Source organism: Ixodes scapularis, unplaced genomic scaffold (assembly GCF_016920785.2).
Source record: "Ixodes scapularis isolate PalLabHiFi unplaced genomic scaffold, ASM1692078v2 PGA_scaffold11__112_contigs__length_91849675, whole genome shotgun sequence".
Taxonomy (NCBI): Eukaryota; Metazoa; Arthropoda; class Arachnida; order Ixodida; family Ixodidae; genus Ixodes; species Ixodes scapularis.
Genome location: NW_024609837.1, coordinates 9135785 through 9150747, shown reverse-complemented (window position 1 = coordinate 9150747; position 14963 = coordinate 9135785). Strand labels below are relative to the sequence as shown.

General features: G+C 47.1%; 1 protein-coding gene across 2 annotated transcripts in view; it reads right to left on the bottom strand.

Annotated features, from left to right (window-relative positions):
* The window catches only part of LOC8030117, a 265725-nt gene that overhangs the window by 46905 nt on the left and 203857 nt on the right, over positions 1–14963 (bottom strand). For both annotated transcript variants that reach the window (XM_042288815.1, XM_040218935.3), the window contains exons 5-8: positions 3109–3318; positions 1419–1912; positions 316–438; positions 93–221 (exon numbers count right to left, since the gene is read on the bottom strand). In XM_042288815.1, the coding sequence (XP_042144749.1) occupies positions 93–221; positions 316–438; positions 1419–1912; positions 3109–3318 (956 nt within the window). The remainder of the gene's footprint in view (positions 1–92; positions 222–315; positions 439–1418; positions 1913–3108; positions 3319–14963) is intronic.

Here is a 14963-nt window from a genome sequence, read left to right as displayed (position 1 = left end):
AAAACTTTGATATTCGAAATTGTTGGTAAAAAAAATTAGGTCCTGGCGAAAATTAAATAATTTACAGTGGGGGCTTGAAGTAGGACACCCACCTTAATCCCGCCCGCGTGGATGCTGCGCTTGACAGCCATGGCCACTTGGGAGGCGGACTTGTCCGCTCCAGGGGATTGGGGCAGCGGGTGGTTTTGGTAGATTGCCTTGTCCGCCGAGGGCATGGAGGGCTGGATGGATGGATGGATATAAGTGACTCCGCTTTTAATCGGGTGGCGGCGTGAGCCGTTTAGCCAGTTTTCCTTTTAAACAGTTGATATTCACCTTGCCATGGCCCGGTTGGCCCCTGGTGGCCGGCACCGGAACCGCGCCGCTGCTTGACCCACGAGGTGCCGCCATTGGCTGTTGGCTGGCTCCTGGTTGGCTGGAACCACTTCCACTGCTTCCCTGGATAGATCATCATCATAACATTATGATTATCGCCGATGGCCCTTTAGTGGCACCTTTAAAAGACGAGTCGAAAGAGGAGAGGCAAGCTAGTACAATGTAAAACATACTGGTCAGACTACCTGTGTCTGACACGAACATCAACTTAAGTAATAACAGTATATTTCTAAAATCTGTCGAGTTGATTGGCACGAAATATGCAATGGTGCTTATGGCATGCTCTTTCTGCACGCTTTCGGCAGCTGACCAAGCCTATTACCTTCCAATGTGACACACCACTCTTTGCATCACATGACTGCGGAATCTCAATGAGCTTCCGTTCGAATTCAATTCTGAATCAATGGCACTCTATAAAAGGGAATTCAAGGTTTGTCGGGAGCTTTATTCTTAGAGAGGAGATAGAAGTTCCAACCAGTATGAAACTGTGTCAATTTTCCCAAATATTCCTCGTGCGTATCCAGGAACCACTGCCATTCTTTTGGCAGTGTCCCTATTTTTTTTGGCATAAAAGAACTATAGGATGTATGACTGCAGTCGGACACAACCTGTCCGTTTGGTTAATTTGTCGCAGGCTGTCGTTCTTTGCCAAACTGTCGACACCATTCGTAAATACTTGTTTGGGACAATATTTTTGTACATTCTTCTAAACATTTCAGCTTGTTTGACTTTCTTCATAAAAAATTGGTTTACGCAACGCTGCTACAAAACTACAGCCATAGTGCTTTCCGCAATAACAATTGGAACTGCTACGCTTACGTCACATACATCGTTCCGGAAGTGAGACATCAAAGAAGGATTACGTTAACGTCCACCGTACGTTTCATTATGCTACACATATTCAGTTATTTTTTCCTGACTAGAAGTCCCGGTCAACCTTGAACGACCCTTGTAATAAAATTCCTTCCTTCTATCTCTTTTCATTTATCTTCCCTCTTCATTTTGCCATTCTCTTCTCACAAACCCCAACATTCTCAACGGACCTGATGCGGTGGCGGTTTGGGACATCCGTCCTGCAGCGACGACGCCGACGACGAACCCGACGACGTCGGTCTCGCAGCGACGCCTCCGACCTTCCGAAGTCCGGCCACGGCGCCGCCACCACTCGCACCGGGCACCGGAAACAGCGGTCCGACACGGGTCGGGTTGTTGTTGTTACTGTTGTTCTGGGCGGGCCCGAGCCCCGCGAGAACGGGACTCTGCGCGAGGCGGTCCAGGTCCATTTCCGGTTCCCGTTGCCGCACTCTCGAGTCGAAGGCCGTCTCGTAGATGTGCCGCTGCCGGGCCATCTCGTCGGCCGACAGCGCGGCCGAGGACGGCGCGGGAACTGCTGCGGTCGCCGCGACTGCGGCGGAGGGCGGACAGTCCACGTCCTCGCCCCTCAGAAGCCGCAGGGCCGCGGCGGCCGGGCCGGAGTCCCAAGGGTCGCAGTACTGGACGTCGCCGGCGTCCTCCTCGTCGCATGGCTCCGGCACCGCTGCGAAAGCCGAGGAGGGAGCACTGAAACGACGCCTTCTCCATGGCACAAATAGCGTTTTCACATGACGTCAATCCGCCATTTTGTGGTTAGTTTGTTCTTAGAGCGCAGCTCTTATGCGCCCGTTTCAGCGTACAGCGGCGTCGCCGTCGGCGTAACTGCCCCGCTATATTTAACGGGAAATTGAATTTGTGTTGAGGTCACGTGACGTCAATTTTCCCGCCAAATCTAGCTCTAATTTCGCATCACAAAGATTTGTAAACGTCTTTCATTTTTTCAAAGTTACTAATTTCAGGGATTACATCGAAACCTGTCGAAGAGATGTCAGCCTTGTAAGACTCATAAGCCTCTGTACTCTAATCATATGAGGTGTCATGTAAATCCTAGAACGCCCGCCTTTGGCACACGCCAGACAACTCGCAACAACAAAATGGCGGACAAAATTACGTCGGCGGAAACACACTCTACTGTACGATGGATCTCTGAACTGTGCCACTTTGTCTTAATGAGTACTCTAAGTACACCCTACTTGTTGAAGGTTAAGGTAAGCAGGACAAGCACTTCCGGCGAATCCTTCTCCTCTTCCTACTTTATGAGAGCCGCAGAGAAGGCGAGACGAGGCGAGAACGTGCTTCCTCCTCTCCGGCATTCGTTCTGCTAAAGTGGAAAGGGCATCGCGGAAGGAGCGTGTCCTGCATTTTCTTAACCTACGGCAGGGTATACGCTGCCCTCTTCGACAATAACATCGACATTACTTCAATCGCAATGAAAGATGAATCAAACGCGCGGCAAGCATTGAACACGAGAGCTAAAGCGCGAAACACATGTACGACGAAACCGTCCGATCCGACGTCCGACCGCGCAATACGACGGTGGGAGGCGAGGGTTTTCAACGCTCTCCGATGCTACGGAAACCCTCTCCCCCCAAGGTCATTCCGGCAGGCCGCACGTCGGATCGGAAGGTTTCGTCGTACATGTGTTTCGCGCTTTAGTCAGCCTTCTGTCGGGACTTGCGTACAATAGGTGAGGACACGAGTCCGAACCGAACGCCGACGGAGCTCGTGTTCGACCCCCGGCTCGCGTTCGCCTCTTTAGTTGACGTTAAGACTTCAGCACTACGTCGCTGTTATCTAGAAGATGTCAGTCGACAATAAAATGGGAGAGAGCCTAGGTATATGCGCCACTCAGCAATTCACCAGCTTCATCCGTCTGTCTGGAATGCCTTCCACCGGGTTCAGCGTGCGAGGCTGTAGATGCGGACGACGCTGAACTGGACACGGGGTGCTGGTGCGCGGGAGGCGGGGGCGTCGACTTGCTGTTGTTGCCAGCCCGCTGCTGACCCTCTGTCTGACCTTTAGACGGTGCAGGGGAAGAGGAGCTGGCAACGCTGGGCGACGTGGGAGCCGCTGCACGAGACAAAAAAAGTGCCAAGAAGGCATCAGCTGTGTCGCTTTGTAGCTAGGACAAATATGGCTAGAGTCTGTTGCAGGGTAGATATAACGGGACGTCTTCCTTCCACAAAGATCTCCGCTCACCTGCTCGTTTTGCTAAAATAGAAAGAATGGATGGCTTTGAAGGAGGTGCCCGTCATAATCTTCTTAAACTGCAACAGACTATAGAGTCTCATCATTTGCTCCATGGGCAGGGTTTAATGAACCACTTAGTCTAGTCGGCTTCGTGGTGACACAAAAAGACGTCGAAAATTTTTTTATCGTTGGAAAGAAGTGTTAATTATACAACTATTATTGGTAAAAAAAACTGCGCCGACTTTACTTAACAAGATTAACAATTTAATCCAACGTTTCGTCTCCCTTGCGGGAGACATCATCAGTCAAACCTTCAAGCAGGAATGACTTACTTAATTGTAAGTATTTCCTGCTGACTTACTTAATTGACTTAAATTTTGCATTGTCTAAACGAGAACGCGAAACATTGTTTTTTTTTGTGTAAAAAAACAGACCTTTGGGTTAGTCAATCCGTACTTTCCACAAACATGGAACCCCCACAAAATTTGTAAGAACTGATTACTGTATTTCTTAAATAGAAAAAAAAAGAACGACGTTTACAAATATCTGTAACGCGAAATTAGAGCGCAGCTCTTGAGAAGGAGGAGGGGAGGGTATGCCCCTTCTCCTCGTCCGTACCCTCCCCTCATCCACTCCCATCCTCCTCCTCCTTCCCCACTCCCATCCACCTCCTGCCACCCTCCTCCTCTGTACCTTCCCCTCCTCCTCCCCCGTACCTACACATCCTCTTCCTTCGTACCCTTTCCTCCTCCTCCTCCATATTCTCCCCTCCTCCCACAGTTTCCCCGCTAAATTTCGCGGAAAAATTGACGCCACGTGACCTCAACACCAATTCAGTTTCCCCGCTAAATTTAGCGGGGAAAATGACGTCACTTAACTTGGTGTCACGTCACCTATGAACAAATTCAATTCCCCACTAAAGCGGGGAATTGAATGGGTGTTGAGGTCACGTGACGTCAATTTTCCCGCTAAATTTTAGCGCGGTTACGCCGGCGCAGACGGCGACGCCATCGAAACACGGAAACGGGAGCCTAAGAGCTGCGCCCTAAAAATACCTCGCGAGGAATTTGTTCAGGTGTGCTGGAGTCACAGTACTTGGTAATTCTTCATAAATAATGCAATGGGCGACAGTTACTGGTACACCCCCTTAAGAGTTACTAGCAAAAATGGACTTGCAGAATGTTCAATTTGTCGGAAAGCAGCCTCCACCCCGTCCCCGTTGATAATATTAAAAATGCTTCAAGAGACAAAAAAAAAAAAAATTCTTGGATAGAAACAACGCTATGAAAGGAGAAGACATGAAGCTGCGTCCATCCGCCATTTCGTTGTCTTTCGTAATCCATACAAAATGTTTGAACAACAAACTATATTTAAACTGACCCCGATAGATCAGACTTTCCCAGGCATACGTTAGGCATATTAAAAGGCGCCTTCATCGACGGTCGTTATCGTTTAATTGAGTATTGTAAATATCGGCTACAAAATGGCGATACAATAGTGACTTCGGCGAACGCTCCCAAAATACAGAATGGTTGAAGATTCCCGTAAAGGTTCGAGGCACACTAAACCCCATCAAGTCATTACGACTATTATTCCGCTGAATTAACTCTCCGATCTACGTTCCCAGCGAATGTGAAGTGAAAACCGAATTGCCTTTTCTTTTATTAATATATATATTAGCGTAGAACAGTCATCTTCAGCACCATAGAATCGCTGATACGGTTTCTTCGAAAGCAAGGGGCCCCTAATGACAGTTCGAACCGGAAATCGTTTAAGCCACGCTCTATCTCCGTGAGTGCCGAATCCACCGTATTTTGTCGGATAACCATGTCCGAAACAGTCAATAGCGCGGAAGGCGAACGGCCGGACGCTGAGAAATGGGGAGTAATGCGACCGGCTTCACAACAGCAACAAATCCCTCCCCGGATAAGGGGCACTATGTTCCGCTTCACGGTAAATTGAACTGCAGCGTGCGCTACGAGTTATCAAAGCCAATCCAAAGCCGAGTAAACGACACGTGACTTTTGGGAGGGGCTTAAGGACTCGCGGGACGCGTAGTCACGTGATAAAAATCACAGAGCTGGATTGGCTGGGATGGCCATCGCAAGGGGAAACGAAGTGTAGCTTCCTGACTCGCCCAATGTCCGACACCGCGATCAGTTTCAATGCTTTTTCTATTTGCTCGCTTCCCTCCTAATCTTATGTCTAGATTCTTCAAAACAAAAGGCTTCCCAGAGAAACACAAGGGCACACGTAATCTCGACATACGTGCTAGCCAGAACGAGCCAATTGCGATAGACCTTATAATATTTTATGACGTGAAAGATCGGTGTACTGTCGCGACGCAGCTTAGTAGAGGAACGACCAACCAAAGTCACACTTCTGCAGTTGTCGTATCGCCGGGCCTTCAACAGTCGCAACATCGGCTCGAGCTAATAACGATATATACACCTAAAAGAGCGCCCTGACCAATCGGAAGTGACAAACAGTCCCGTATTGTCGAGTTAGCCCCACACCCACGATTGCCTCTGCTACCTCTTCTACATCGCCAACACACACACCACCGTCGCATGGTTGACAAGTGTACCTTTAAAGGGGCGATGCAACGATTTTTGTACCCTGCACGAATACCGCTTAGAACGGGTCCCTGGCGTTAATGACATGTGAAACACCCGTTTGTTTTTCACCACACGCAAACGAAGCCGCAGACAAAAATTAAAAAAAAAACGAGCAACGTCCCCCCCCCCTTCCCTCATCATGCCGCCAAAACAAGCGACCACGCCATCTGGAGCCGATTATATGCCGCCAATGTTGATCATAGCCACGCGCTCAGGTTAACAAGGCACAGGACACGCGCTGAGTCCCAGGCATTGTTATAATTCCGCTATTGCCGTCATTGCAGCGATTGGACACGGGCCACCACCCGAATGCTTCCCGAGCTATCGATTATCACGAGCTTAAATCGAGTGTCCACGCAATGCTCCAGTCCAATCTATGAGCTACATTTAAATATCGTCACTGGAGGATACTGTGATCGCACAGCTACGTTATCAAGTTTTACGAAGGAGGGATTCAATGAAAACGCTCGCCTTTGTCCTTGAAAGTACACCGCAACAAAGGAGTTTTTTGGCCAGTGGCGTTGCGTGCGAGTATGCGTGAGTCCCATTAGTGCCAGTAAGCTCATGTAAAGTGGAAAAAAAAAGGAAAAAAAAAAAACATTCCGATTGATTATCGTTGCACCGACCCTTTAAGCTTTAAGAAAGCAGCCGCCGTTAGGCCAACAACGCGCACACAGCACCATCGACCGGCAACAGGATGAGTGAGAGGCCGCGGCGCCGGATGAACGGCCGAGAAAGTTGGCGACTCCTCGCGCGTCAGTTCGCCGGCTCGTCGCTCGATGGCGCCAGTAGCGCTTTCTTTCAGGGGTGACAGCCGGCCACTGCGCTACAAGTGCGTATTTTTGTACCGGAACTTATGGAAAAAGCGCGTGCACCCGCGACATGCACGAAACCTGACGTCACGATGTCGCGTGACGTCACGGTGTCAAATCGCGACGTCAGGCCGCGTGTCGTAAATTGTTCCCGTTAGAATGTAGTAAACAATATGTCCTAGCACTCTGCTAGAGGAGCGATTCGTGTCTTAAATACTACATGTCAAGCATTATAGGAATTTTGGAGATAAAGGTGGCGGGTAATGTTATTTAAAAACTGTCCTTCGGGGAAATTCCGAAAACTTTGCGTCTGTTGCAACGAGAATTTTTATCGGGTACTGCAACCGAGGATGACGACACCAAGAGTGAAAACCCAGGAAGCAAGCACAACCGTCTTCCATGATTACTCCAAACAATGCAGCATGACAACTCCGAGGCCTAAGCCGTGGTCCTACTGCTAGTACATGTTACAAAAGACAGTCTGAAGAGACTACGTGAGGCCTGTTTCTACCATGTATGGCGGTCCTACGACATTGGTCATACAAAAAGAAAAACACGTGTTCCAAGCATACACTGTGAGGTTGTGCGAATATTCAAATTTTCGAATAGTACTTTCGAATATTACGGTATTCGATATTCGATTCGAGAGCAGCTGTAATATTGGTACGTTTCGAAGTGTTGGCAACCTGGAGTCGTGTGTTTATTTACTGTCTAAAAATACGTAAGACACAATTTATAAAATCAAAAATATACTCACACGTTCGGCAAAACGGTACAAATATTATGGTGGGAACTCTCAAATATATTCATCGTAGTCATTTCATCAACTTTGTTTAAAACCGGGAACAAGAAATCGATCAATGAGCTCTAGCAACGCCTGCGCCATATTTGCCAATCTTGGCTCCCTGTATTCCAATAAATAAGTCATACATGAATTAATTAGGGCCTCCTTCTCACAAATCAACACACTTAATAATTGCACGTCTGCAATAATTATCTTGCATGCCATTTTGCTGCCAAGATTTTTGAAAAGCAAGTATTCGATATTCGATTCGAAACTATTCGGCCAAAATCACTAGTCGCGTCGAATTTGATTCGAAATCAAAATCCCATATTCGCACAACCCTAATGCAGTGGTATCAAGCAAACATCCTTCGAACGTGCTCAAGGCCAGTCCGCAAACAACTATGACGTCACCTCTGCAGACCGTGTCTTTTGTATCATGTACGGGCAGTAAAAAGATGAACAGTCATACAAATGACTATTGCGTGTTTACCCATCGGGCTTGCTTTAGCCTGGGACGCCAAACGCTAGATGTAATTCGCGGGCCTGGAAACACTCGCCCTTTTCATATATATATATATATTTTTTCTTACATTTAGCGGTAATACGATGTGACGCTATCGCGTGTACAAGATACGTGACAGCACTACTTGCAAGCTTCCTTTATCATCTCGGTGCCAGCAGAGCGTTCTTACAGCGAAGGATTTGGGACTGCGGACACTTGTCGACTCCGAAGCTGTCTCACGTCTAGATCTTGCTGCCCAAGCAATTGCTACAAAACAAAATGGAGGAGCGAGCGTTTCGTACAGGGGACGGCGAGGCTTTGTCGGCGTGAAAATCCTGGCTCTATCGCTGTGCACTTCAGATGCGTTCGCGCGGACCTTCTGGAAGAGGATTGGAAAACACGACTTGTCCCAAGAACAAAAAAGAAGCAGAGCATAATGGTCGCAGGAAAGACAAAACCAAAGAGGATGACTGTGACCAGCAGTCCGCTGCAAGTAAGCAAAACAAATATCAATAAAAAAACTTTCAGCCTTTCCACTCTGGTGGAGAAGTAAGACCAGCGAAGCTGTACTATGATGGGAATGAAATAATGGCCGTCCGCCAGTCGGCAAGCCAGGGTGGAAAGGCTGCCGCGATGTATCAGCGACGGCGGCAAGCAGACAACCGACAAACACGACACTCTGGACAGCTACCGCCATCTATGAGCGACGGCGGAAACCAGATTGTCGTGTCGACATTTGTTTGGTACCGGACGCGATCGTGGGGAACCTAGCCCCTTAACAGCTTTGCTGTAAAAAACAAAAAGACTACCTATATATGAGGTAAAATATACCATTGAGGAGTGGCGTAAATTGAGAACGAGAGCTAGAAAACCCAACACAGCAAAATATGTTACGAAGCGGTACTGAGATAATGCTTACTAACGGCCCAGTGTTAGGAAGCTATGTATTTTTAGGCATCGCACTTGTATGCCTGCCTTAGTTTTAGAGGATGAAACCTTCGCTGAATACCCTTCGATGACCAGCTATAGTGTGGCCCACAAGTAACGACAGTTGACGTTAAGCGACGAAGCTCCGTTGCCATCGTTTAATGAGGACAGCGTCGTTAAATAAACGCGTAGCAAAAATTGCCCCCGAACGTTATGATCGCGAAGGAGCGGAATAGCAAACTCGAAGGGAAGTATGCGACACTAAAATCTATAATCCGTTCGGTCCGTAGGATGAGATTCATTCGACAACTAAGCCCTCGCCATGAGCACCGCGCTTTGCTAAAAAAAAAGAAAAATATTAAAAGTCCAGGCCCGCAAACCATTACAGACTCACACGTCTAAACACCCAAATAAACACAGGCATAAAAAGAAGCAAGTTAGCACGCACGCACTCGTGCAAAACCCTGAGTAGACGTACAAGTGCGGATCACGGCTCAAAAAAATAAATATATACATAGCGTGCGACGCGCGCCAACTCAAACTAAATATATAGCATTTCGATGTGCGTATAAAGTTGCACGAAACCCGTAAGCCAACCCCCAAGGGCCATAGAGAGCTGAGAAGCTCTTCAAGAATATACGTTTCCCCCATAAATAGATAAATGGGTTATAAACTCCAAAGATTAGGAAAGGCGCTGGTAAACATTCAAATAAAAACAAATAAATAAAAAAGAAGCGTTTTTTAGCGTCCGTCTCTCGTGTCTGAGAGTGCCAATTTTATTTCTCGGTCCTCTTTTTTCCCCTTTTCTTCCTTAGCGTACTTTTCCCCAGAAATGGGTTTCTAATACACACCGTGCAAATTGCATTTCTCCAACACGCACTCAAAGAGGAAGCTTTTTTTTTATTTCCCTATTTCCTTTTTTTTTTTTTTTTCATGCCTAGGCCCCGCGAGTGCCTCAGCGCGGTGATAAATGCGATTGCGAGATCCCCCACGATAAAGGTGGCAGAAATAAGATCAAGGAATTTTAGACGCGCATTAGAATGTTTGTTTTTCTTTGTTTTTTGGTTAGTTCATGTCATTCGTGCGCTGCACCCATTTGCAGCGTCCAGCTAGGGCCGTACAGAGCTTAATTCCATTTATTATACATTATTGAGTTTGCTCCTAACTCGAAGACTGTCGAAAAAAAAAAACACTACAAGCTTTAAAAAGAAAAGTTAGATTCATAGACGTTCGTCAAAATGTCATATTTCTTAATAAAACGGACTTTCGATGAAAAAAAAAAAATAAATAAATAAACGAAACAAAAAAGTAATATTTGGTAACAAAGTTCTGCCAATCAGATCAGTGGGCAATCCACTCTTTAGCCAATCAGATGCGTCTTTTAGAGATTCATTCCAGACCGCAACGTGACGATAAAATACTGTCTCCTGGTCTTTCGTGTACCGAGTGCAAAACAGTTATTTCCCGATTCCCAGCAGGATTGCCAGCCGCTGGTTCATAACATTAATTTTCCCCTATGTCTGAAATTTAATCATTCCATATCAGCTAAATGTAAAAAATGCAATCCATACCTCTTTTTCTTTTTTCAATGCACGATACTAGGAACAGTGTCTCTAAAGAGGATATTACTAGAGAGTGCCTGGCCGTTGTATCTAAACTGTGTTTGATGAACCGGGGTCCCTAAAATTCTGTTCGCTGAAATGACTGAGAAATGGACGCCTTTCGTCTAAGCCACAAAGTCGCCGTTTCCTTTTACACTATAGCAGCAGGGTTCGGCTATAACGAGATGACCGCGTAAGCACTACTTCGTTAAAACAGGGTTGAGCTATAACGAGACAACATGTAAGCAAAGGAAGGTTCGTTACCGCGGGGTTTCCGCTATAGAAAAAAGCGACTGCGTAAGCGACGTTTCGCTATAACGAAATTTCGGCTCTCACGAGACGACTATGTAAGCGACGGTTCGCAATAGTATAGCGGGGTTCGGCTATAACGAGACGACGGTGCTTCGGGGTCTCTATTCCAACTGTCACCCGCAGCCACGTTCACCCTGCCGGTTCTGACAGCTCCGAAGCGGAGGAAGTTATTTCCAGAGAGTAGTCATCATCGCTCCCAGCCCCCTCCCCTCCCCTCCCCTCCCCTCCCCCCTCTCTCTCCCCTCTCTCTCCCCCTCTCCCCCCCCCCCCCCCCCCCCCCCCCGGAAAAGAAAGAGCGAATGCGAGGGGGAAACGCTCGGGAAGAGACAGGGAAGCCAGCAACTCTTTTCCACATTTAGAAACTATAGACGTTTCGAAAAAGGGGCTCCTGGACTGTTCCATTTTCAGTGTTTCTGCGTATGGTGCGTGATTTGCTCGCTTTCCAAAGCGACGAACGTGCGCCTGATGGGCTGAGGAGTTAGAACGTTGGGCTGAGGACTTTTACACATTGGAATGGCGTATACACCAGTTCATGTTTACAAAGAAACCGTAGCGCCCCTAGGAAACGCCACCGGCGCCGCGCATGCGCGATGGAGTGTGGGCAAGAAGCTCGCCGTCACCCCCAAACAAAACCATTGGAATGTGATGTTGTCAGCGTCGGTGTGAGTCCACGTGCTCATTTTCGCGTTGGAATTGGTGATTCTACGTCTTCCTGATTCAGCGGCCTCGGCGAAATTAACGGGGCTCGTTACACCGCAAAACTTCGCGTGAATAACGTGACATGCGGCGATTCGTTCCGCGTGGGCGCCGCAGAATGGACGCTAAAGCCTGATTCGCGTGATGAGATCCTGCTCGCTATTTTCATTCGCGACGTCGCTCGGGCTGCAAAAGCGTGAACCGTAGCGGAGATGGTCGACGTCAATACTGTAAATCGCGAGCAGGATCGGATCAAGTGAATCAGGCATAACAAGTCGGTGATGGCCACTGGTATCTACTGTTTACACCGAGCCTACTTACCCCAACCAAAAACCTTCATACTTAAAAGTCTTTTGAGACCTGTACTTACTTCTTTTCGCAAGTATCGGGTCAACGTGTGGTCTACGGGCTGCTGTCGTTTGAATGAGTAGACGACAACAAGCAGAAACGTTTAAAAGAGCAGACGATAGTTCAAACAATCAGGTGGCCGTTTGAGCTTGAAGACGCACTGAACGTAGTCCGCAGGTGGTCCTTACAACTTGGTGGTTTCCCGCATTCATGTTGCAACAAAACGAAGAAATATGACGACCAGAAGTGTCCGTGAATTCAACCCAAAGTGATTCCCCCCCAAGGAATCGTGATCCGACGGCGTCTGGTTTTTCACGCTCTCGGACGAACCGAGCAGGCAGAAAACACATGAAAACTAACCTTTAAACCTTTCCCGACCCTTTTGGTACAGCCAAAGTCGCGACATTTTGACGAGAAGACAGGTTTTTGTTTGATTTTTTTTTCCAAAACAACCCAGAAATGCACGTCCCGCATAATGACTTCCGCTCACAGCCCCAGACCGGAAGTGCGTCCGATGAGCCACCACCGCGCCGTGACGTACCAGAGCTCAGTTCGTGTGTAAAGGTGCGTATATATTAAGTAGTGCGAGAAATACGAATAAAAAACACGCAGGACAATTAGGTCAAAAGAATACAAGGGTTTTACGTGAAGTGCGAAGTGTTCAAATTTAAGCAAAAACACAACTGAAAAGAGCTCACTTACGATCACAAATATAGTCACATTCTTACAAAGGGTAATCACTACAGTACCGGCTACTCAGAAAGAAATTAATTTAAGCTCTATTCCATTTCAAATAATGCATTGTGTCGAGATCATCTATGGTGGTTGAACAATAATTCAGCTTCCAACTTAAAAAAAAAAAAAAAAAAAAACAGCGAAATTATTGCATTTTTTTTAACCTAGATTTCCACTACTTACAGATGAGTTATTTTTGTTTTAAAAACGCAATAACAAATAAGTGGTTCTTGCTAGTGAGTGTACGCTAGCTCTAACACAAAAAGACAAAACCAAGTTCGTTTTTGTTCTATAGATATGCTCTTACCTTTCCAACGCTTCTGAAGAGTCAAAATAATTGGCGTAACTTGTTAAATCAGCCCCACGCACGCTCAAATAAAGTGAACGCAATTGTTACATACAAATATTCCCTGGCAGGGATTACAGTCAGCAATTTAAGCGAATAAATGAAGGCATACGGACGACAGATTCGGCAGCCATATGGATAATCTTTTCATACGGAACTAAATAAATTAGCGCATTAGTAATGGCTCGTTGCCGCAAACAACAGCGCGCAAACTCACGACCTTCTTCAAACAAGTCCTACAACTCTCTGGAACGCTAATGATTTAAAGCGCGGGACGAGGCGGAGTTGTTTTGGGAGATCCCGCCCCCTTTAATTAGCTTAAAATGGAGTGCAACTAGCTAACGAGTTGCTTCCCCAGGGGGCACTGTCGTGCTCCGCGCATGCGCGCTGATGTGTGTAATGAGCGGCAGCATTACCATATTGCGAAGAGACAGGCAAGGCTCACTTTCGCGGAGTGCTTCTATCGTGAAGGAACAGGGAGTGTTCATAATTGCCCGAAAAAAAAAATATGTATAGAGAGAGAAAGTTTATCGCGTGATGGAAGGCAGATCAAACCCCGAAATCTACCAGATGGAGGACGATGAAAGAATACTATGAACAAATAAAAGCATTTGGATTAATTGTAAGGAAAATTGGTCTCGTCTGATATGGCGTCGATGGTGTAATTAAAAAGGTATGAAACTAGCTTTTCATATTGTTATAGGGGAAGCTACGCCAGGGCTACCCTTGCGAAAGATTCTGATCACACCAACGTCGTCGATTCTTCATTGGTATTCAACCGCTCGCGTGTAGAGAACAGCTTTCCATAACATTACAGCCCGTATACGACCCACGGAGACTAAGATGTCGAAAGCCCGTGAACAGCCTCCTGTACGTGACGTCATAGTGCCAGAATGACGCTCACTCAGCCATTGGGCCCGAGCCCAATGCCGAGTGTCCTTCGACGCATTCATTGGACACGAGGACAAGCCGAACGATGACGCGGCATTCGTGTCCGCACTCGATGTCGTAGTGGTGACGTCGAAATTCCAGCGCTCAGGCTTTGTATATTGTAGGTGGCGGTGGTGGTCCGACAGGCAGTGCGTGCTTTTAAGAGGAGATGTGCCGCCATTATTGTGGTTATAAAAAATGTTCCCCGGTCCATCCATGGTATTCGTTAGCGTTTGGGTTTCAAGACACGTGTTCGACAAACAAAAGCGATGGAGCACAAAGCGTGCCCCACAATATATAGTAATGTTAGAAACCAATGATATGCGTTCTTGTCTCACATTGCAGCGAATGGTCTTCGCCGTCGCCGGTAATCGCCAAAAATAGGGTCCTTGTAACAGCAAGAACATAAATAGAGGTATGTAATACCAAGACATACGAGCTCGTTTAACATCTTTCAGATTTCGAGCTCCAGCAAATTGACTCAATACTGCTCGAAGAATAAATAAATAAATAGCGCTGACCAGACAAATTAATCCCAAATAAAAAAATAAGAAAAGCGCCGCAGCGTGTGTTAACGGCGAGCTTCCCCAGTTCTTTTCCGACGTGCAATCCACTCCATCGAGACAGCCGGCCTTGGGAACCTCCAAGTGTGAGCGTGTTCCGAGCATGCCCAGTGAACAGTATATGCTCAAATATGGCGTCTATTGAATACCTTCTACCACCAATTTGGGACTACAGAAGACAGAGGTGACACGGGAAGTGCTGGAGGCATTTCACATGCACAGTGGGAGGAAAAACCGTTTAAGTGTGCCGTCAGTGGCGTTGTCTAGGAACTAGCTACAGTTCCTGAAAATGTCAATGAAGAACCTGCGCGTGCTGTAGTGAGCAGTTATAGTACACCCTAAAAAAAGT